This window comes from Stigmatopora argus, chromosome 22, assembly GCF_051989625.1.
Source record: "Stigmatopora argus isolate UIUO_Sarg chromosome 22, RoL_Sarg_1.0, whole genome shotgun sequence".
In the NCBI taxonomy this organism is placed as follows: Eukaryota; Metazoa; Chordata; class Actinopteri; order Syngnathiformes; family Syngnathidae; genus Stigmatopora; species Stigmatopora argus.
In genome coordinates this window covers 5283660-5306504 of record NC_135408.1, presented here as the reverse complement: position 1 = coordinate 5306504, position 22845 = coordinate 5283660, and the positions used below count along the sequence as shown (strand labels likewise).

The following is a 22845-nucleotide window of genomic DNA, read 5'->3' as shown; positions in this document are numbered from 1 at the left end:
ACATAAACACAATTCAACATTCAAAAATAGCAGAATTAAGAAGTCCAAAGTGATTGCCTTTATTTTGTTAACCGGAAACATCTAAATTACAAACAACACACGCCAACTTGACTCCATAGGCTACTACAACAATGCCACGGAGCTTCCATTTAAACCTCGCTCCGACACTTTTCCTACATTCTACAAGGTATAGTCGCCAAATCCGGTTAAATACCCAAACGATCCTTGTAAAACAGTTTTATTTCAAAGCCTGGCTCTGGATAAGCATGATCGTGGGTAGAATAGTGACAGTTGTTGCTCAAAAAGCTTTCTGACTAGTTAGCTCGTGGGCTAGATTTAGACGCTGGCGATTCCACAGTTAAAATCAGATTTTTTTGGGCCCCCACGTTTTATTATAATATTTGTAGCGTTCGTAGTTCACGCACACGATTCTGATTACGTTGTAAAAATATTATTTTGAGTGTCGATTAGCCTTGTTTCACTCCAAGCACTTGACACTAATCTTTGTTCGAAGGGATTTGGGTGCATAAAGCAAGTTTGTTTAAAACAGGCTGGAACACCTGCTTACTAAAAAAAAGATCCATGTGAAGATCTCAGTTAACAAAATGCGTATAAAAATACTTCATTTCATCTGCTATATTAAATATATATCTATATATTTATTTATCTATAGATATAGATCTCTATATTTATCCATATATCTATAGATATATATAGATCTATATCTATAAATATATACACATATTTTTTGTTTTAAATGTTATTTTAGACATTACATATTGTAAGTAAAGGTAAATTTTAAAAAGTATATTATTTTTAGAAATGTGAAACAAAATATAAACAACAAAATAACAATCTTATCAAAAAGAAGCTCATAACATTTACAATTTGAGGATACCACTAAATATTATTACTCACTAGCTTCACTGTGTTTACTCACAATATGCGTGCACGTTTTGTACATAGTTAATGAGATTGTCAAATATTTGTCTGTTTTTTAAATTATCAATAAAAATAATGTTAAACAAATTTAAACACAAATTCCTTTTTTTCCACCCCGTCTTTTTTTCACGAGTTAAAAAGAGAGTCTCGTACAAAAAAAAGTTTTCAAATGTCATATGTATATATTTTTTGTTGTTGGTTAGCAACAGGTGAAGTTGTAATACTTAAAACCTTCCTCTTTCCTCAGGTTTTAGGTTGGGAGTGTTGATGCAGAGTTGTTTCCTTTTGTTATTCAAGAAGACTTTTTCCATTGGCCCTCAGCTCCTTCGAAGGTCACATTCACGTCTCATAGCTCTGCCTCCCAAACTTTTCTGTGGCTATCACCTCTATCCTTCAGCCGAGCGTCACGGAGGCCTCCCGTTCTCCCCGTTCCGCCGCCTCTCCTCACTCCCGTTCGACACGATGGCGGAGCAGCGCTTCGTGGTGGAGTACGCCAAGCGTGGCACGGCCGGTTGCAAGAAGTGCAAGGACAAGATCGCCAAGGGCGTCACACGTATCGGCAAGGTGGTGCCCAACCCGTTCAGTGAGTCGGCTGGCGAGATGAAGGAATGGTATCACGCCAAGTGCATCTTCGAGAAGCTGGAGCGCGCCCGCGCCACCACAAAGAAGATCGAGGACATCACCGAGTTGGAGGGTTGGGAGGAGCTGCAAGATGAGGACAAGGAGCTCATTAATAAACTTGTCTCAGGTACTGCACGACCCGTGACCGGACGATTCGCCGAAAGACGTTTGGCCGACGGACAGTTCGCCGAACGGACGTTTCGCCGAAACGGGATTCGCGCGCTCGCCCCACCCGCCAGATCGTGTGTGTGCAAGTTTTTCAACCTCAGCCCGCGGGCCATATATGGCCCGTTACAGATGACATTCATTTAGGAATAACAAGGGCATGTACTGCCCCTGCTGGACATATTTCTAAATACAAGTACGTACTACAATGTGCTGCCAATTTTTTATATTTTTTATTTTATCCTTGCGTCTAAAGTAGTAGCCATTTGGACACGCAATGTAATTTATCAAAGCTGGGGATTGATGTCTAACACTGAGAAAAAACAACACTAGAATACTTATGTGAAATTCTAAGTGCCTTGGACAGACTAGAGGGCTTAGAGAACAATACCTGAAAATGCCATGGAACACACTTTTACTTCTAGTTTAATTTTAAATAATTTCCCATTATTTTAGGAAAAATATATTCAAAATGATTTGCTGAGAACCTTAATTCAAAGATTAATCTCAACGTTTTCTATGCTGGTGTAAGTTTTCTGGAGTAGGATTTCTGGATTTACAATTTCATTACAGTAGTACTTACTGTTACTACTTCTTTATTTTCTCTATTTCTTCTGTCACGTAATGTTCTGCGTGATCTCCAAATGGCTACTACTTTAAACGCAAGGATAAAATAAAAAAAAAAAAAAAAATGGTAGCACATTGTAGTACGTACTTGTATTTAGAAATATGTCCAGCGGGGGGCAGTACATGCCCTTGTTATTCCTAAATGAATGTTATCTGTAACGGGCCGTATATGGCCCGCGGGCCGAGGTTGAAAAACATGTACACACGATCCGGGGGCAGGGCGAGCGTGCGAATCCCGTTTCGGCAAACTTTTCGTCGGCCAAACGTACGTCGGCGAAACATTTTTTTTCTAGATCTAAAACAATGTTTATTTGAACTTTTTTTTAAATATATTTTTAGATTTTACAAAATGATTTTTGAACTAAAATCACAGAAAAAATGGATTAAAAAATTACAATTATTGATTTAAAAGGGGGAAAACCTGGAAATTTAATATACATCTATACTCTTCATTTTAACTTGGTCCTAAAACAGAAAGTCGGCACTCATGATTTACTTTCTCGGGTCACACAAAATGATGCGGCGGGCCAGATTTGGCCCCCGGGATGCCACTTTGACACCTGTGGTTTAGAGCAAGGCTGTCAAACTCGGGTTGGTTCGTGGGCCGCATTAACGTCGATTTCATGTGGGCCGGACCATTTTAGATATAATATTTAGATATTTTATAAAAATCGGACAAAAAGAAATGGATCAAAAGTCCTAAATATTCAGTTTTTTAATAGATCTAAAACAATGTTTATTTTAGCCTTTTTTCTTAGTAAACGATTCATTTAAAAAGGAAACAATTTTTGGAAAATTGAATTTTTTTTTAAATATTTTTAGATTTTACAAAATGCCTTTTGAACTAAAAACACAAAAAGAAAAAAATGGATTAAAAAATTGCAATTATTGATTTATAAAGAGAAAATTCAGGAATTATACTATAATCTTCATTTGAATTTGATCCTAAAACAAAATGTCGGCACTCATCATTTACTTTCCTGGGCTGCACAAAATGATGTAGGTGGGCCAGATTTGGCCCCCGTGCCGCCACTTTGATAGCTGTGGTTTAGAGGGTAGTATTAAAGGTCTTGGAACAAATTAGACTAATTCAATGTAAAATATGCTTCTACTTATGAAAAATTCAAGTCATGTCACAAAACTACTTTTGAAACCAATGAATTTCGTATATTTTAAACACATTTATTATGACAATAAAATTGAGATACCAAAATAAATGTGGCGACTCAACAATATGCATTACTGTTCCCATTGTAGAATTCATGGCCAAAGTGAACTCAGGTCCCAAGAAGAAGACGCCGGCCAAGACAAACGCGGCAGGCAAGCTTACGTCACCCCCTGATGCGTCACTTAACGCACCACGCAAGTTCTCAGGCTTCACCGGTAATCTTTTGCTCGCCCTGCTCATTTCTCTCTATGTCCTTCTTTCATATTAGATCTACAATTTAAAGTGGCAACACATTTACAAGTCGCCATTTCTATTTGCGTTCCGTCTAGCGGCCAAGGCGGGCGGGTCCTCATCCTCCCCCCTCTCATCACCTTCGCCCGCCAAGGCCAACCAGGGCAGCTCTCTGGCTACCCAACTTTGCAACCCGCAGCACAAAGACTGCCTGTTTAGGGAGTTCCGCAAGCTGTGCGCTATGGTAGCGGAAGTCAACAGCTACAACAGCAAGACCCAGATCATCGAGAAGTTCCTGCGCAAAGGCACCGCTGGAGGTGAGACGCGCACGCATCCACATAACTGCATGATGGCTGAAATTCGCATTTCCATCGCAGATAAATTCCACGGCGACTTGTATCTGACGGTCAAGTTGCTGCTGCCCGGCGTGGTGAAGAGCGTATACAACCTCAACGATAAGCAGATTGTTAAACTCTTCAGCCGCATTTTCCGATGCAACCAGGACGACATGGTGCGAGATCTGGAGAAGGTTTGTATGTCAATCCAAATCATGTCTACACCTGGCATATGGAATGCCATTTGTGCTTGGTTTTCAACATTCACTCTGTTGAATTAAATTAAAATTAATTAAAAAACTATTGTTACGATACACAGTGGGGCAAGTATTTGGTTAGCCACCATCTGCATGGAGAAATGGACCAAATTATTGTGAATTTGTGAAAAGGACATACTTTTTTTTTCTTAATAGGAAATGTACCGTATTTTTCGGACCATGTACAAGTCGCACCAACTAATTATTGTACAATGTACAATTAATGTACAAATAATGTACAATGTACAATGTAACATTTTTAAAAAATATTTATTTTTCCTCTTCAAATTAAATTAAAAGCCTTTGTATGATGACACTAAAGGCGTTTGAGTTGATTTGATTTGAAGAGGAAAAAATAAATGTTAAAATTTCTATCAGAAACCAAGAACCAACAAACGTTAAAGTAACAATAGTAAAAAAACAGGCTAAATTGTCATCTGGTAACACAACAGATTTTCATATAACTATGCCATGAAATAAAAGAAAACTTGCACTAGAAAAAAAAAACTTGCATTAGTTGCACTTCAGTATTGGTCGCAGGCTTATCCAAATTATAAAAAAAGTGTATATATTATTGTATTTCAAATAAAAGGTATGCGTGCGGATAAGTTTATTTTTTTATTTTGCTAAAATAGTCACTTGGCCAAACTAGAAGGTTTAAATTGAATATTTTTCCTAATTAGACTGTTCGTTTTTCTAACCAGGGAGATGTTTCGGAGACGGTTCGCATGTTCTTCGATGAAAGCAAATCCTTCCCGCCGGCGGCCAAGAGCCTGCTGACTATCCAGGAGGTGGACGCCTCGCTGTGCCGCCTGGCACAACTCACCAAGGAGGACGAGCAGCAGGGAGAGCTGGAGCAAATCGCCAAAAAGTAAAACACCGTCGCCAAGTCTGAATCGTGCAGCGTTTCTAATGCGACGTCTCCCCTTGTCCGCAGGTGTACCAGCAATGACTTGAAGGGCATTATCCGCCTCATCAAGCATGACCTCAAGATGAACTCCGGAGCCAAGCACGTGTACGTGACCTCTCTTTTTAAATCTATCTTACTGCCAAACGTTCTCACACTTGTCCTTTGACCTCGGCAGGTTGGACGCGGTGGATCCCAACGCCTATGATGCTTTCAAAGCGTCCCGCAACCTGGGCGACGTGATCCAGCGCGTGCTGAGGAACCAGCAGGAGGCGTCGGATGGCTCGGGGCCCAGGAAGCTGCTCATGGTGGAGGCCACGCTCATGACCCCCGTGCAGCCAATGCTGGTGCGTGAAAAACATCTACCTTCCTTTTGAAGGCATTTTTCAGTGATGCTCTCTCGACAGGCGGAGGCGTGCAAATCCATCGAGCAGGCCATGAAAAAGTGTCCCAATGGCATGTACTCTGAGATCAAGTACGACGGTGAGCGCGTGCAGGTTCACAAAAACGGAGACACGTTCAGCTACTTTAGCCGCAGCCTCAAACCTGTGTTGCCGCACAAAGTTAGTCACACACACACACAGTATGAGCTCTTGTCTGATTATACCGTATTTACTCGCATATAAGCCGCTTTTGTCGGACAAAAAAATGATGACTGAATCGAGGGTACGGCTTATATGTGCATAAAAAGTCGACATGCAAAAAACTGCAACTTGACAACACCATAACATCATGACGTCATGACGCAAGACAATGCGGCCGATACGGTCATTTATTTCAAAATAGAAAAAAGAAAAAGCGATAAAAGGCTAAACAAAATGTATTTTGTTGTCAATGAATGAAATTCAAGAAAAAAATTGAACTTGTTCCCGTCACTGCTTGCTCGGGGCGAGGCCATCTTATCTAAGGCGGGGTGCCGTCATCTTACCTTGGGCGCTGGCATCTTATCTGGTTAAACCTGCTCTGACTGGCCAGACGTGAGTAGCCTTGATTTTGAAATATAACAAGTTCCACTTTGATTTCTTTTCGTTTTGTTTCTTGTTCGAAAGTGACAACTATTGCAGTAATTCCATCGAACCATTGAAAGAATTTAGATATTTTGACATTAGAAGCAATATGGCTGCCACAACATCTAAAACTTCTGGTAAGAAAATTGTAATTTCTGTCATTAGAAAGCGTCAGGTTCACATCAAGATAGACATTTCTTTTTTCAAATTGAATAATTTGATATTTTGCATGTACAAAGACAGGCATATTAACTTCCTTATGATATTGACTAATCATACAGTATCTCAGAAATACCACGTGTGATTATTTTTCTTAAGATTTTCCTTTCAAAGTAACACATTTGTCCTCGCTATCAAAACCATGAATATGGAGGTGAAATACGCCAGAAATTGTAAAATTCAACCATTTTAAAGCCATTTTAAGAGTGTGGCTTTTTTTCTTCGATGGTTCGTATTACTGCAATAGTTGTCACCACAATTTTATTTTATTTCATAATCACAAATGTACAATCATTTCCTTTCAGAAAGGACATAGCGTAAGCACAACCAGGAATTGTGTCCGTAGCAGTATAGTGTTCACCAAGTCTCTGGGTGCAATAATAGCATGGGTTACACATTACGCTGATATTTGAACGATCGACCGCAAGACCGTCGATCAGCGTTTACAACTTTTGGGATGTGCTGACATGGTAAAAGCTAAGAACACATTAAGGCTACTCGCGTCTGGTTAGTCAGAGCACGTTTAACTAGGTAAAACGGCGGCGCCCTAGGTAAGCTGGCGGCGCCCTGAGCGAGCAGTGACAGGCACAAGTGAGTTTTTTCACATTTTATGCAAGACACGGTTTACTTTTTTCTTGCATTTCATTCATAGACGTCAAAATACATTTTGTTTCAGCCGCATTCTCTTGTGTTATGGCGTTTCGTCTTTGTCGCCTCGCAGTTTCATGCATGTCCGCATTTTATGCGCATATAAGCCGTACCCTCGATCCAGTCATCATTTTTTTGTTGGGCAAATGCGGTTATATGCAAGTAAATACGGTATTTTGTACTATACTGATAATTTTCCCCCCGCACATGTCTCCAGGTGGCCCATTTCAAGGACTACATCCCACTGGCGTTTCCCGGTGGCCACAGTATCATTTTGGATGCGGAGGTGCTGCTCATCGACACCAACACTAGCAAGCCCCTCCCCTTCGGGACACTGGGCGTACACAAGGTGTGAGAATCGAAGCGATTTGGTGGAAATTCGGCGATTGCAAGCTGATGTCGGCAGCGTTTGCACTTTTGTTCTTCAGAAAGCTGCTTTTCAAGATGCCAACGTGTGCCTTTTTGTCTTTGATTGCGTCTACTTCAATGGCAACAGCCTTATGGAAAGGTAATCAAACATCAAAACATTAAAATTGACTACATGAAGACAATGATTTGTAAAATAGAAATATGACCTTAAATCACCTCTTTCATTTTTTTGTTTCTTAAAATCATGAGGGAAGTATGTTCAGATTTATAGATATTTTTGTTTATGTGAAAAAGTACCCGAGGTAAATTATTATTGTAAATATAAATGTCTGACTTAAATTTGATGATATATATTTTATCCTTAAATTATGAAGAAAAAAACATTTCATTTGAGTTTTACAACATTGTATGTATAGAACAAAGTAGGGAGAGTTGGAGGCTGCATGCACTGGCGCCGCCATCTTGAATGAGTTTAATATGAGTAAAATATAATATTATTAATATCTAATATGAGTAAATAGGACACTTGTTAACACAATGTTGATACTAGTATTTTTTTGATACCCTCCTTTTTAGACTATAATTCGCACCTGAGTATAAATCGTACTGGCTAAAAAGTACCCATTTAAAGGGAAAAATAGTGTTACACTGCAGTACAAGTTATACAACATTGTACATTAAAGTAAGAAGAAAATAGGGAACAACAGTCAAAATAAGCATCTGTTAATGTAACTTTAACCGTTTTTTTTAACTATAGGCAGAAAAACAGCATAAAAAAGCTGTTGGCAGATAAGTCACAGCCAAACTATGAAAAAAATAAGTGAGATTTATAGTTCGGAAAATCCTGTTGTATTTTTTTTAATACCACGTTTAAAATGTCACTCAGGTTAGTTATATAACCACTGCAATGAAATTATTTTCCGGTATTTTTTAATTTTTTTTAAATTAGACTTTTGTGTGGGGGATTATTTTTATACTCGAGCCTATTAACGAAAAAAGGAACTGACATGTTTTTGTATCTTAACTTTAGTTAATCAGTATATAAAAGAAAAAATCTTGGTGTGTAGGCCACTGTGTGAGCGGAGAAAATTCCTGCACGACAACATGGTGGAAGTGCCCAACCGTATCCTGTTCTCAGAGATGAAGCACGTCACGGTACGCGACTACTCATCTACCTGCTTTATACATTTCTGCCATCTAAATACATTTTGTGCACGTTAGCGTGCGGGGGACCTGGCCAACATGATCACCAGAGTCATCCGAGAAGGTTTGGAAGGCCTGGTGCTCAAAGATATAAAGGTCAGACATTCAAATGCCTTTGACGAGACGACGCGATGTCGTGACCGCAAATGCGCGTTCGCCAGGGCTCGTACGAACCGGGCAAACGTCATTGGCTGAAGGTTAAAAAGGACTACTTGAACGAGGGCGCCATGGCTGACACGGCTGACCTGGTGGTGCTGGGCGCCTTCTACGGGAAAGGGTCCAACGGTGACGTAGCATTAAATAACGCTCATTCGGCGATTAACTCTCCTGCTTAGTAATGATTCTGTCCATGTTTAGGGGGCATCATGTCAAGCTTCCTGATGGGCTGCTACGATCCGGACACCAAAAAGTGGTGCACTGTCACCAAGTGCTCGGGAGGCTATGATGATGCTATGCTGGCTCGCCTACAGAACGAATTGGACGTCATCAAGATCAGCAAGGTCAGGAAGACGGGTTCCAAGCGCCGACACCGACAATTGGTCTCATGTGCCATTTGTGTAGGATCCCAGTAAAATTCCCGGCTGGCTGAAAATAGTCAAGAACTACTACCCGGATTTCCTCATCCGCAGCCCCGAGGTGAGTTGCGACTGGGATCTGCAGATGCAATGTAAGGAATATGGATATATGGACACATGTTGCAAATAAGGCACTTATGAATTTAAAAAAATCTTTTCTCCACAAAGGTCAATTAAAATGAAGGGTTTTAACAAATTTGTATGGATGTATGGGTGTATGGGTGTATGGATGGATGGCTGGATGTTTGCTTGTATGTATGTTTGGATGGATGTTTGCTTGCATGTATGTACGCACGCACGCACGCACACATGCACGCATGCATGGATGCGCGTGTGTGTGGGGGTGGATGTGTATTTGAGTGTGTGTATGTATTTATGTATGTATTTGAGTGTGTGTGTATTTGAGTGTGTATGTATTTATGTATGTATTTGAGTGTGTATATTTATGTATGTATTTGAGTGTGTGTATTTATGTATGTATTTGAGTGTGTGTGTATTTATGTATGTATTTGAGTGTGTGTATTTATGTATGTATTTGAGTGTGTGTATTTATGTATGTTTGCTTGTATGCATGCATGTATGTTTGCTTGTATGCATGCATGTATGTTTGCTTGTATGCATGCATGTATGTTTGCTTGTATGCATGCATGTATGTTTGATTGTATGCATGCATGTATGTTTGATTTTATGCATGCATGTATGTTTGATTGTATGCATGCATGTATGTTTGATTGTATGCATGCATGTATGTTTGATTGTATGCATGCATGTATGTTTGATCGTATGCATGCATGTATGTTTGATCGTATGCATGCATGTATGTTTGATTGTATGTATGTATGTATGTTGGCTTGTATGTATGTATGTAAGTGTTTGCTTGTATGTATGTGTGTTTGATTGTATGTATGTTTGCTTGTATGTATGTATGTTGGCCTGTATGTATGTTGGCTTGTATGTATGTTGGCCTGTATGTATGTATGTTGGCCTGTATGTATGTATGTTGGCCTGTATGTATGAATGTTGGCCTGTATGTATGTTGGCTTGTATGTATGTTGGCCTGTATGTATGTTGGCCTGTATGTATGTACGTTTGCTTGTATGCATGTATGTACGTTGGCTTGTATGTATGTATGTACGTTGGCTTGTATGTATGTACGTTTGCTTGTATGTATGTATGTTTGCAACATACATTTCAAATCCTCGGCATCATTTGTACATATGTTTTCTCCAATTATGTTTTATTGACAGCAAGCGCCTGTATGGGAGATAACTGGTGCCGAATTCTCCAAGTCTGAGATGCACACAGCAGATGGCATCTCCATCCGTTTCCCTCGTATGACGCGCATCCGCGACGACAAAGACTGGAAGAGCGCCACCAACCTGCAACAGCTCAAGGTGCCGCACCGCCGCTTCTTTTTGGTCACCTTTTGACTGCTTCTTATTGTCGCGTTGTTATCTTAGGAGCTGTATCGCATCTCCAAGGAGAACTGCGACTTCAAAGTGACAGTGGGACCGTCCGGCGAAGACAAGGGCTCGTCAGAAGGCGACAGCGGAGGGAACTCACCTGCCCCCGCATCATCTTCTGCATCGCGGGCAACCAAAAAGACTGGTGAGTGGCAAATCCGATGAATAGATAACACTGATGGGTGTGTAGACTTTTCATATCTACTGTATGTGCATTATTTAGACATAGTTCAATGGAACTAAAAGGCTGCCATTAAGGCGCTAGGCAGCCAAACCATTTTGAATGGAGGCGAGTAAATGACGGCTAGCACCGTCACCGCGACTGAAACTTGAGAATTCACAGCTAATGTTGTTATTGGCAAGTAATGATTTAAAAGTGGTGATACTTTTGTAGTGTTATTTGGGGTCATAAGTGCATTTGTTTTGAGTGTAGATGAATGTAATTATCATCTTTGTTATTGATTCATTGCAAGGCACCATTAGCCTGAGTATATTTTAATAATTTTACAGCCTGAATCAAATCATGTACTCTGATAAATTGTATTTCAATAAAAAAAATACATAATTATAATTGAGACCTAGCATTTACATACTTTTGGTAATTTAGGAAAAACTCCACAACTGCTTTTAGGTCATGTAGAACCCAATATTAATGTGTTGGTATACAAAAAGTTACATCCGCCCATGAGAACATCAGTTATTGATCAAGTTATTTATTTTTTATTTTTTTAAATGACCAAAGATACTTTTCCACAGGTAACAGTACACCGGCCAAACGCAAGGCGATAAAATCGGAGCCGACCTCACCCGCCCCACAGACTCCCGCTCCCAAGAAGGTAGTAAATTGGAAGTTAGGGGTAAAAAAAAGAGTCATGATCAACTTTGATTTGGTGTTTTTATTATACAGGTGAAGAAAAGTGAAAGTGTGCAGACCAATGGGCATGCCAAAATGGAGAAAACAACGCCTCCTCGTCCGCCGCAGATGCTGGAGTCCACCAAAGATGAAGTCAGTTGACGCCAGTACATACATACACATGTACACCACGCACGCACGCACACATGCACACACACACCACATGCGCACACACATACCACACGCGCGCACACACACATCCAGTGTGTGTGTGTGTGGCGTGTGCACGCACACAGCACACTGTGGGTGTGTGCGTGTGCCACAGTGTGGGTGTGCGCACACGCACGCACACACCCACACTGTGGGTGTGCGCGCACGCACACCCAGTGTGTGTGGGTGTGCGTGCGCGCACGCACACCCAGTGTGTGTGTGTGCGCACACACCACACTGTGGGTGTGCGTGCGCGCATATCCACAGTGTGGGTGTGGGCGCACGCACAGCCACAGTGTAGGTGTGTGCGCACGCACACCCAGTGTGTATGGGTGTGCGTGCACACACACCCACACTGTGGGTGTGCGTTGCACACCACACTGTGGGTGTGCGTGCGCGCACACCACACTGTGGGTATGCGTGCACGCACACCACACTGTGGGTGTGCGCGCACGCACACCCACAGTGTGGGTGGGTGTGCGCACATGCACACCCACAGTGTGGGTGTGTGTGAGCGTGTGCACACACCCACACTGGGTGTGTGTGCACACACGCACACCCAGTGTGGGTGTGTGCGCACACACACACCCACACTGGGTGTGTGCGCGCACACGCACACCCACCGTGTGTGGGTGTGCGCACGCACACCCACAGTGTGGGTGTGTGTGCACGCACACCCACAGTGTGGGTGTGCGCACACACGCATAACCACCCATTGTGGGTCAGCGTGTGTGCACACCCACACACTGTGGGTGTGCACACACGCACACGCACACACCACACCGTGCGCGGTGTGTGCGTGTGTGCGCACACACGCACACACCACACCGCGCACGGTGTGGTGTGTGCGTGTGCGCACACGCACACCCACACTGTGGTTGTGCGCGTGCACACACCCACACTGTGGGTGTGCGCACACACGCATAACCACCCAGTGTGGGTGTGCGTGTGTGTGCACACACACCCACAGTGTGGGTGTGTGCACGCACGCACACCCACAGTGTGGTGTGTGCACACACGCACATGTACAAACCACACCGCACACAGTGCGTGTATGGTGTACGTGTGCGTGCGTGTGTACGTGCGTGCGCGCGCACGCACAGCGTGGTGTGTGCGTGCATGCATCTAAATATATATATATATTTAGATGCATGCATGTATACATGCATGTAAGTGTCCATGTATATAGATACATACATGCATGCATACATATATATACATGTATTCACATATATATATATATATATATATATATATATATATATATATATATATATATATATATATATATATATATATATATATATATATATATATATATATATATATATATATATATATATATATATATATATATATATATATATATATATATATATATATATATATATATATATATATATATATATATATATATATATATATATATATATATATATATATATATATATATATATATATATATATATATATATATATATATATATATATATATATATATATATATATATATATATATATATATATATATATATATATATATATATATATATATATATATATATATATATATATATATATATATATATATATATATATATATATATATATATATATATATATATATATATATATATATATATATATATATATATATATATATATATATATATATATATATATATATATATATATATATATATATATATATATATATATATATATATATATATATATATATATATATATATATATATATATATATATATATATATATATATATATATATATATATATATATATATATATATATATATATATATATATATATATATATATATATATATATATATATATATATATATATATATATATATACTTACCTACAAAGTGTCTTTCATTTGCTGCGTTGCATTAATCGTCTGTGTGCAGACATTGCTGGACATCTTCAGCGGCGTCAAACTCTTCCTACCGCGTGACGTGGAAGACTTTGGCAAGCTGCGCCGCTACTTCGTGGCGTATGACGGTGACCTGGTGGGCGACTTTGACGGCGCCTCAGCCACTCACGCCGTAGCCCCGGTTGATGATGATGAAGAGACGGGCGGAGGTCGGGCCCAGCGGGTGTCGCCCGGCTGGATCTGGGAGTGCATCCGCAAGAGGCGGGTGGTGGCTCCCTGCTAGGAACAAAAAACACTTGTCATTTGTTTATGTAAACCCTTGCTTTTGTTGTGTTGTCATCATTAATGAGCTTTTTTCGTTATTCATTAATATAATGGTGAGGACCTACGCTTACAATTGTCATTTTTATTTAAAATCATGGAATGAGCTCTGAGAAAATGTAAACTAGAGCTGAGATTTTTTTTCCAAATAAAATCATGAGCAAAACAATGCAAATTGTTATCTGTCTCTATGTGGTCTACTGCTGAATGGCAACCACGCGAGGGTTTAGTGAAAATTGGTTCATCTACAAACTCATTTCTAGAATACAGGGACACAATTGTACACTTACCTTTTAAAGGTCATCGTTCACGTCGGATTTTGTTTTTCCTGAACCCTGGGAACTGGATCTACTCCACCATTGAAGGTCCAACTCAGCTCGTATCAAACACGGCTAACAAAAACACAACAATGAAAACTGCACAGTCGCTGTGTAAACTAAATTATGCGTCATTTTCTTCTTACCCGTCTGGATGACTTGATGAGGGTGACGGATCGCAGAGCGGGTCGTTCAGCGTCGGGGAGTCGCTCCAGGAGGATTCGGGTTCTAGGGACGTGACTCCAAGTGACCCCCAGGCCCGGTTGCACCTCCCCCTCGTCGTTCCGGCTCACGTGATTGGTCACCTGCGGACCGGACGTCATGTTCAGAACTGGCAAAAGTATGAAAATGTGTGTTAAGCCTCACCAACACAGCTAAGTTGAAATCTTTGGCCATGGTTTTTAGGGAGATTGCCACTTGGGTCATCATAACCATGGCTACACATAAAAAATCAAGAATAAAAAATTTAACAAATCTACTTTTGCCCTTTTTGTCCAACGCTCACCTTCCTGATGTCTGCTACCCAGAAGAGGCGCGATGACAGCCGACACGGAGTCCACAATAAGCACCTTGACAGATCCGCCGCCGACGCTAGCCTGACGTCGCCACGTTGACAAAAATCAACGTTTGACGTCGGGGTTTGCGGGGATGAGTTTCAGACGCACCTGCCGAAGCCCGCCGCCGTTGGCGCCGAGACGGTGCAGACAGTCGAGCAGTGAGAAGACGTCGACTGCCCGGTAGACGGCGATCCTCTGCATGGCTTCCGTCTGCAGGCAAAAAAATGACACAAGTTCTGTGTTGTTAATGATGATGAAACTTTAAGGAGTAATGGTGAGATACTTAGGGAAAAAAAGCACAGCTAAAAATATGTTATATCAACCAGTAACTGTTAATTTGAAAAAAAATCTTCATCACTTCATCATTGGAGTAACAAAACAGGCCCTTTGCAATTGCCTATTCTGCATAGCTGGGGGAATTTTGACTCATTTCTTTACATTATAATATCCAATCAATCATTTTCTGAACTGCTTATCCTCACAAGGTTCCCGGAGTATGCTTGAGCCTAAGAAGTGAATCGATGGCCAGCAAATCGCAGGGCACAAAGAGACGGAAAACCATTCATGCTCAAATTCATTTTTATAAAACAAATCCTAATCCTAAAATCATGGTCCGTAGTGTTTTTATACTATATTGTACTTTTTAACAATTCATTCATTTTTCATTTCACTTATCTTCCCAAGGGTCACAGGGGTGCTGGAGGCTATCCCATCCAACTATGGGAAGTAGGCATGGGACACTAAATTGATTGCTAGACAATTATTATTATTATTTTAAACCACTTAGCAATATACTGTTGTGAGCTAAATATGGTCCTGCAGAGGCACTTTGGGTTATGTAACTGTTTGTTTTCTTCCAAATTTGGCCAGGGATATTTTCTATTATTTTTATGGGCAGGTAGTTTAGCCCCACGACCCTAGTGAGGATAAAGCGGTTCAGAAAATGAGCTGAGGTAGTTTAGCACAGCCGCCTCACAGTTTTAAGATCAAGGGTTCAATCCCAGGTGGATTACGACCTTCCTGTTTGGAGTTTGCATGTTTTCCCCATGCTTGCGTGGGTTTTCTCCAGGTACTCCTACACCCCCAAAAAACATATATGGTGGGCTGAGTCTAAATTGTTGCATCACCCATGACCTTTGTGAGGATAAACGGTACAGAAAATAAACGTACATCTGATTAAATGCATTTGCTAAGTGTTAATAACATTCACGCTAGCGCATATTTAATTCAGCTATTCACTTAGCACGATTTAAATATTTGAAATACATATTTTTAGGACAAATAGTATTGTATAATCGATTATAGAGGAATAAATCACTAAGTTGGCGCAGAATGTGTGTAAGTACGTAATTGATATGGAAACCTGCTGTTCGTGGCTTCTTGTCTGGCTTTGCAGCATTTGCTGCAGACGGCCCGCTGTCAGCCCCCCCGTGGTGTCCACATAAATCACGTTTTGCTTCAGGTGCTGTGACACGGTCGCCGCGAGGCCCATACACACCTGCAAACCAGAGGAAAATACACGCCTGTTATTTTATGAAGCTTAAAATTTTCAGGAAAACGTGCTTTAGGACTAAAATACACTTGCTGTGATTTCTAAGTGTATCATGTTCCAACAAAAAGGCTACTGTATCAGAAAAAGAAAACAAATTTTATGGATTCTTTTCATTTTAAGAGGTTGTTTGAAAATATTTAGGGGAAAAAAGACCTTAGGGAGATACAATAAAATTAAAATTACAAGGAGGCGCCAAAAAAATCCTTTATAATGGTTTTGATAAATGATTTTTTGTAATGTATTTGTGTTTTGTGGAGCACTTACTTGAGTTTTTCCACTGCCAGGCCCTCCTGCCAGCTCGGTGACCTCACCCGTGTACACGCCCGAATCAAGCAAGGCGTCCAAGCTGAAAAAAAGAAAACAAAATAATATTATACACTACTACACACCTGTAGATGCGAGATTGCTTTTTAATTTTTACATGGACATAGCTGACATGATATGAGATAAAAAGGAGAGAAAAAAAGTTGGAATTTTGAAACTCAAATGATAGGACAACGGTAATTTTATAAGTTACAATAAAATGATTACCAAGATGAAAAAAAAAAAATACTAACAAACCAAAGTGCAAATGAAACTTTTAGGAGGAAAAGGCATATTACAAACATAAGATAATGAAAATTTTCTTTTTACAAAACATTTCTTTTTACAAGAATAAAGTCATACCAAAATTTTAGATTATTTTGGACAATAATGCCAGATTTGATGAGAAAAGGCACAATCTTAAGAAAGTAAAGTCATTAAGAAACAATATTTTATGATAACAGAGTTGTAAAATGAGAGAGAAAATGTGTTATCTAATGAGAAAGAAACAGCTATTATAATATAAATTCTTGACACTAAATGTATATATTTCATTCATTCATTTTCTGAACCGCTTAACCTCAAGGGTCGCGGGGGGTGCTGGAGCTTATCCCAGCTAACTACAGGAACCTGGCAGGGGACACCCTCAATCGGCAGCCAATCGCTATAGAGCAAAGAATTTAAATTCAAAATCCAAATACAATTTAATTGTTTTCAGAACAAAATCCTGACTTAAAAAAAAACTACTTTGATACTTTTACTGACACAAAAGATTTTTCAAAATGCAGTTCAATGAGTATTTAACGTTAACATAAGATTACATATTTTACCTCCAGCTAGAGTTTATTTAAAAAAATGCAGTGGAAAAAAGCAAATTTGAAGATGTATTGCCTGCAACTTGTCTTTTTTAATGCAGTTAAATATGACAAACAGGGCTCAATGTGAGATGATAAGTCTAAATATTTGTCAAATCAATACAAAAGTGAACTTATCAATCAAAAGAGGTGCATTATGGCTCTTAATAGTATCTTGCAAGTCAACACTTCCCGTTTCGTCAACACTAGGGGGCAGCCACGACATTTCCGAGTTTCTCGGAGAAATCCAGAGCCTTTTTTAACATGCTTGAGAAACATTGACTCTTAAAAAAACCAACAAGACGGACTGAAGGAAGATTTTCTAAGTGAGGAATCTTTCCTCACAAAGCTTTTGAAGGCTTTCTTTTCCGTCTCCACTGTTTGTTTAAAAGTAGTCGAGCCGGAGCCGATGTTAATGCGGTTGATACATCACACGGCACTTAGGGCCCAAATGGGACAAGCCTGGCCTTTAGAAGACGGTTTGGCGGCGCAACACGCTCGACGGAATGTTCCGCTACGGGCGGCGCGGCTCGATGCAAATTCAATTTTTGAACGGCGACGTGACTCTGGCTGTGATTGATTGGGGAGGCGTTCAGTGGAAGCTGCTCGCCAAAAGAAAAATATCTCATGTGTGGTTGGTTTGACTTACATGTGTCCTCCAGTTTCAACAAGGATCAAATCCACAATGTTCCATCAAAACACCATATTTTGGCTCCCGACAACCATTCTAATAAGTGTGCGGTATCGGCTGATAGTTTACCCCTACGTTTTGTTGCGTAATTAATACTAAATTACTCAACTGACTGTAGAATAATGGCTAACATGGTTTAGTCACTGTTTAACTAGTCTGTCATTGACTGCATTAGACATCCAATCAGATTCAAGTGGGAGGGTTGGCAGCGAATGAATGTTCAATTTTTGGGAGGGTGCTTCTTGGCCAGAAGAAGAACACGTTTTATATTTTACCTCATTGGCTACCATTGAAAACTCTAGATGTCCAATCCAGTGAACGTTAATTCGCTTACATGCTCCCACATGAAGAAAAAAATGGATGATTTCTAGTGATAAACTCATTGAAATTCAAAGCCAAAGGATGTTTGGATGTCATCTGTGCAAGGCGAGCAACAGCTTTTTTTTTTTCGGCAGTGTTCGTAGCTAGAAAGCATCTTGGTGACCAGCGGTTTCTAAACGAAATTTCAAAAAGTACATAAAATTATATAAATTGCACTAGAGCAGGGATGTCAGACTCGGTTGGTTCGCGGGCCGCTTTAACGTCAACTTGATTTCACGTGGGCCGGACCATTTTAGATATAATATTTATATATATATTTTTATAAATGGATTAAAAGAACTGGATTAAAATCCCTGAATATTCCGTTTTTTATAGATCTAAAACAATGTTTATTTTAGCTTTTTTTAAATATATTTTTAGATTTTACAAAATGATTTTTGAACTAAAAACACGGAAAGTGATTAAAAAATGACAATTATTGATTTAAAAGGGGGAAAATCAGGAAATTTAATATACATCTATACACTTCATTTTAATTTGATCCTAAAACAGAAAGTCAGCACTCATGATTTACTTCCCCAGGCCACACAAAATGATGCGGCGGGCCAGATTTGGCCCCCGGGCCGCCAGTTTGACACATGTGCACTAGAGTATAAGTTACACAGCAATATACGTTAAAGTAAATAGAAAATAGGGAACAACAGTCAAAATGTTAATGTAACATATTACGTTTTTTGGATAACTACTAAGAAGCTGTTGGGAGTCAGAGTGAAAAGCATAAAAGACATAAGTCGCACTTGAGTATAAGTCGCATGGCCAGGCAAATTATGAAAAAAAAAGAGAATTATAGTCCGTAAAATACGGTACTTACTCTGGGTTTCCGGTGGAGAGGATGGCAGAGGAGCTAAGTAGCTCATCATAGAGGTCGGCCCCCGACACAGGAAAGGAGGCATGCTGGGCCAGCAGCACCCTACGGATGGCTATCAGAGCCTGCCAGAAAACAAAAGATGACATTTCACCTTCCGGCAGTCGCTAAGTAAGATGGCATTGACACGCTTCTTAAGGTGTTTAATTAACATGCAAAAAAGTCCCAAGCATATAGGAATTAATTTATTATTATTAGAAAAACTTTTCTCATTTCAAATAAAAGGGCGAGATTGAAAATGTTAATATTTATTTCTCTGTCAGACCGGCACCAGGTGGCACTTGTACTTATACCTCCGGCCCTAAGTCAGCTGGGATAGACTCCAGCACCCCCGCGACCCTTGTGAGGATAAACGGTTCAGAAAATGAATGGCGTGTGCAGCACAAAATAAGGTTGCGAAGAAATTAATATTAATGATTTAGTTCTTATCAATTAACTTACATAAAAATAGTGATTAACTGAGTTATCTTGATTGTGATTTGACCCTTTCTTTGTTTTGCAAAGTTTGTTTCACTATGGTAAATATAAATAGAGGACAAAATGTCCTGCACATATATGTATTGTTTCCAATACACCATGGATTAGATTCATTTATATAAGTAATATTCCAATGTGATAAATTGAGGTCGCTTGATTGGGATTTTTGTGATTTATATTCTCAGTGGACATTTTCTCTCTTTTTTTTTGCAAAATTTGTTTCACTAGTCTAACTCTAAATATATATAGTATGGTACTGTATATGTATTTCTGTATTTATATATATACATTTATAAATTAATATTATTTTGTTGTCTCTGGGCCTTAAATCTTTCACAGCCAATGACAGTTTCAGATATCAAATCCATTTCAACTGTAACGACTGCCAATGAGTGATAATGTTACACTGCCATTGACGGTGACAGACATCCAGTCCAGTTCGACTGGGGGACTCATTTGATCGCCCCCAGAACTCCCAGTCAAAAATGGATTGGACGTCTATCATCGACAACCACTCTTCGATCCTTTTAAAAATGACAATCTAGCCCCAATTCCGATCACATGATCTTGTAATCGCACGGTCTGAATGTTTAAAGCAGCAAAAGAGTTAAACACAGCAGAAGGAGTCACGGTCAGAGGTCCACAAATGGAAGACGCGCCTCAAGTGGCATGGGGTCACAAATTGTCATCTTGGAGAAACATCCAAAGCATTCGCAACAATGGACGCTGCGGGGGATTTTGTTTGCAACAGTTAAATAAAAAGTTTAGTTCGTGACGGGGCGCCAAGACAATTGCTCTGGGAAGGGAAACGATAAATTCCGGACAAACCTTCCATGACCTCTACCGCCCACGCATAGTAAGTAAGGCCTCTCCCAAAAGTCTCATTTCATGATTATTTGTGCGGCGGGGAAAAAGACATGGCTGAAAAAGACCTATGTATAAAAATGAAGTTTCCTTTTGGCTACCCATGAGTTCAACCTAGAAAAATTAATATCCTGAGAGCTCTCCGGTCTTGTTTTTTGGTGAAAATGATGAAAAAGTGAAAGGGCTTGCATGTTTTCATGGGTTCAAGATGCTAATGAGGGCTCTGTGATATTCGGTGCTTAATAAAAATAAAAACTGTATTTCAAAGCTCATCTTAATATTTAGAAAATAAGCTGGAACAGCACACTATACTTCAGGTTAATTCTTTTGTGATGGCATCACAAAAACTGTTTAAAATTGCAACACTTGACTGACATTATATGTTGAAAACAGTACAACTTTTGTGACCAAGAGCCTTATCTAAAAATCTGAATAATTCATTTCATGGTTAGTGCTATATTTTTGATAATAAAAATTAAAAGTATACGTCAGATCAAACGTAAGACTGTGTTATGTTTTTTTTTAATTACTGGATTTAAGTCCAGCATTTATTTATTTTAAAGAAACCTTAAAATCGATATTTTATTAGGAACATTCTATATTTAAAACCTTCAGTTCCAAATTCTATATATATCGAACAAAAAGAAAAAGCTTATTGGGACCGTTGACCTAAAAGTAGCGTCAAAGTGTCATTTTATCCCCGTAAAACGTAAAATACATACCTGATATGACGCCGAACATTTCTTTGCGAGGTCCTCGATGTCTGACGAGACATAGTTTTCCACTGTAGGACAGATCGGACACAAAAAATGATATATTTTGTCATTTAAATAAGGTTTTATAGGAATATTCGTTGACCTGTTTTGACGTGAACATCTCGCAAACGTCGAACTAAATCTTGATCCAATCCGGGACACATTCCTTCTCGCAATAGCACCATGGATAAAAAAAAATGTTAGAAATACTGAATCGCAAGTATGAAAAAAGCTCATTTCGTGAGCTAGCGTGCTTTTGTTTGTAGCATTAAAGAAGTTAGTAGCTTAAGGAAAGAGAGTTGACCGCCTGGTAGAATCACTTAATCAAATAAAGTACTTCTTTGGTTAAAACAGTTAACCGATCGATCGTTAAGTCGATCGATAGCTTAAAAAATCATTATATTCGTTGTCTTGGGATTGTTGTATTGACTTGTGAACACATGGATGGAACTTCCGTTTCAAACAGCGCACGAGGAAATGAAAAAAAAAAACCTAACTAACCGTAATGCATTGTGGGCAATGTAGTGCAGTAATTAAATTAGATGTAAATCTAGTATAGAATGCGAAGTGGGCTCACGACTAGTTTCAAATATTGTTGATATTAAATCATTGGTTGTCATTGATGGCGATAGACGTCCAATCCATTTTGATTGGGAGCCCCCAGTCTACACCCTAGATTGGTCACCAGTCATCCATAGGATACACAGAGTGACAGACGACCACTCACACCCTCAATCCTGAAATAATAAAATAAAAACACCAATAATTATTATTTTCAAATATTTTGTTATTCATAGTTCATTTTTTTTATTTACATAAATAAACAACTACATGTTTTTCCCCCCGGGTACAACAGTTTCCTCCCACATCCCAAAAACATGCAGTGTAGGCTTGCGTGAATTAGCTGGGATAGGATCCGGCACCCCCTGCAACCCTTGTGACGATAAGGAGTTCATAAAATGAATAAATGAAAGAGAAACTACATACATTTCCACAATATATATTGAAACTTTATAATTTGCAATATACAAAGGATAAGCGGTTCAGAAAATGAATGTATGACACAACAAATGAAATACTATAAGAAAACCGAAATTTGATATATCATAAAGAAATTCACCCATCCATTTTTTCGCTCTATCTCCATTTTTTAAAAGTTTCTCCATCGCCATGGTAACTACAGCAGTCCCAGTAGGCCGCTCGTAAGCCA

The 22845-nt window shown here is 39.5% G+C and overlaps 2 protein-coding genes across 4 annotated transcripts; one reads left to right on the top strand and one right to left on the bottom strand.

The window, feature by feature from the left end:
- The first annotated feature begins 68 nt into the window (after positions 1-68).
- On the top strand, positions 69-14188 carry lig3 (ligase III, DNA, ATP-dependent). The gene is made up of 21 exons (XM_077592699.1): positions 69-187; positions 1190-1690; positions 3613-3738; positions 3853-4071; positions 4132-4283; positions 5051-5217; positions 5284-5361; positions 5432-5600; positions 5661-5816; positions 7345-7476; positions 7556-7635; positions 8564-8651; positions 8718-8795; positions 8861-8984; positions 9057-9199; positions 9261-9335; positions 10522-10668; positions 10735-10882; positions 11494-11573; positions 11645-11743; positions 13733-14188. The coding sequence occupies exons 2-21, from the start codon at positions 1210-1212 to the stop codon at positions 13979-13981; spliced, it is 2991 nt and encodes a 996-aa protein (XP_077448825.1). The 5' UTR covers positions 69-187; positions 1190-1209; the 3' UTR covers positions 13982-14188.
- rad51d (RAD51 paralog D) lies at positions 13674-22124 on the bottom strand. Of its 3 annotated transcripts, none has more exons than XM_077592700.1 (11): positions 21739-22121; positions 21603-21664; positions 19486-19604; positions 16710-16791; positions 16257-16391; positions 15002-15103; positions 14842-14932; positions 14703-14773; positions 14483-14641; positions 14310-14411; positions 13674-13977 (listed from the first exon to the last, which is right to left on the bottom strand). In XM_077592700.1, exons 1-10 carry the CDS (start codon positions 21818-21820, stop codon positions 14313-14315), a joined length of 1002 nt encoding a protein of 333 aa, XP_077448826.1. In that variant the 5' UTR covers positions 21821-22121; the 3' UTR covers positions 13674-13977; positions 14310-14312. The 3 variants fall into 3 exon arrangements, with proteins under 3 accessions (XP_077448826.1, XP_077448827.1, XP_077448828.1); XM_077592701.1 differs by having other exon boundaries at positions 13674-13974; XM_077592702.1 differs by lacking the exon at positions 14703-14773 and having other exon boundaries at positions 14483-14667; positions 21739-22124.
- Between the last annotated feature and the right edge of the window lie 721 nt (positions 22125-22845).

Bases quoted from the DNA above. Each gene is read 5' to 3' on its own strand.
- lig3 (XM_077592699.1), top strand. From the start codon at position 1,210: ATGCAGAGTTGTTTCCTTTTGTTATTCAAGAAGACTTTTTCCATTGGC. The intron at 10,883-11,493 runs GTGAGTGGCAAA...ACTTTTCCACAG, and splicing joins GCGGGCAACCAAAAAGACTG to GTAACAGTACACCGGCCAAA. The intron at 11,744-13,732 runs GTCAGTTGACGC...GTCTGTGTGCAG, and splicing joins TGGAGTCCACCAAAGATGAA to ACATTGCTGGACATCTTCAG.
- rad51d (XM_077592700.1), bottom strand. From the start codon at position 21,820: ATGGTGCTATTGCGAGAAGGAATGTGTCCCGGATTGGATCAAGATTTA. The intron at 16,392-16,709 runs GTAAGTGCTCCA...TCTGGTTTGCAG, and splicing joins CTGGCAGTGGAAAAACTCAA to GTGTGTATGGGCCTCGCGGC. The intron at 14,774-14,841 runs GTGAGCGTTGGA...TTTTATGTGTAG, and splicing joins GGGTAGCAGACATCAGGAAG to CCATGGTTATGATGACCCAA.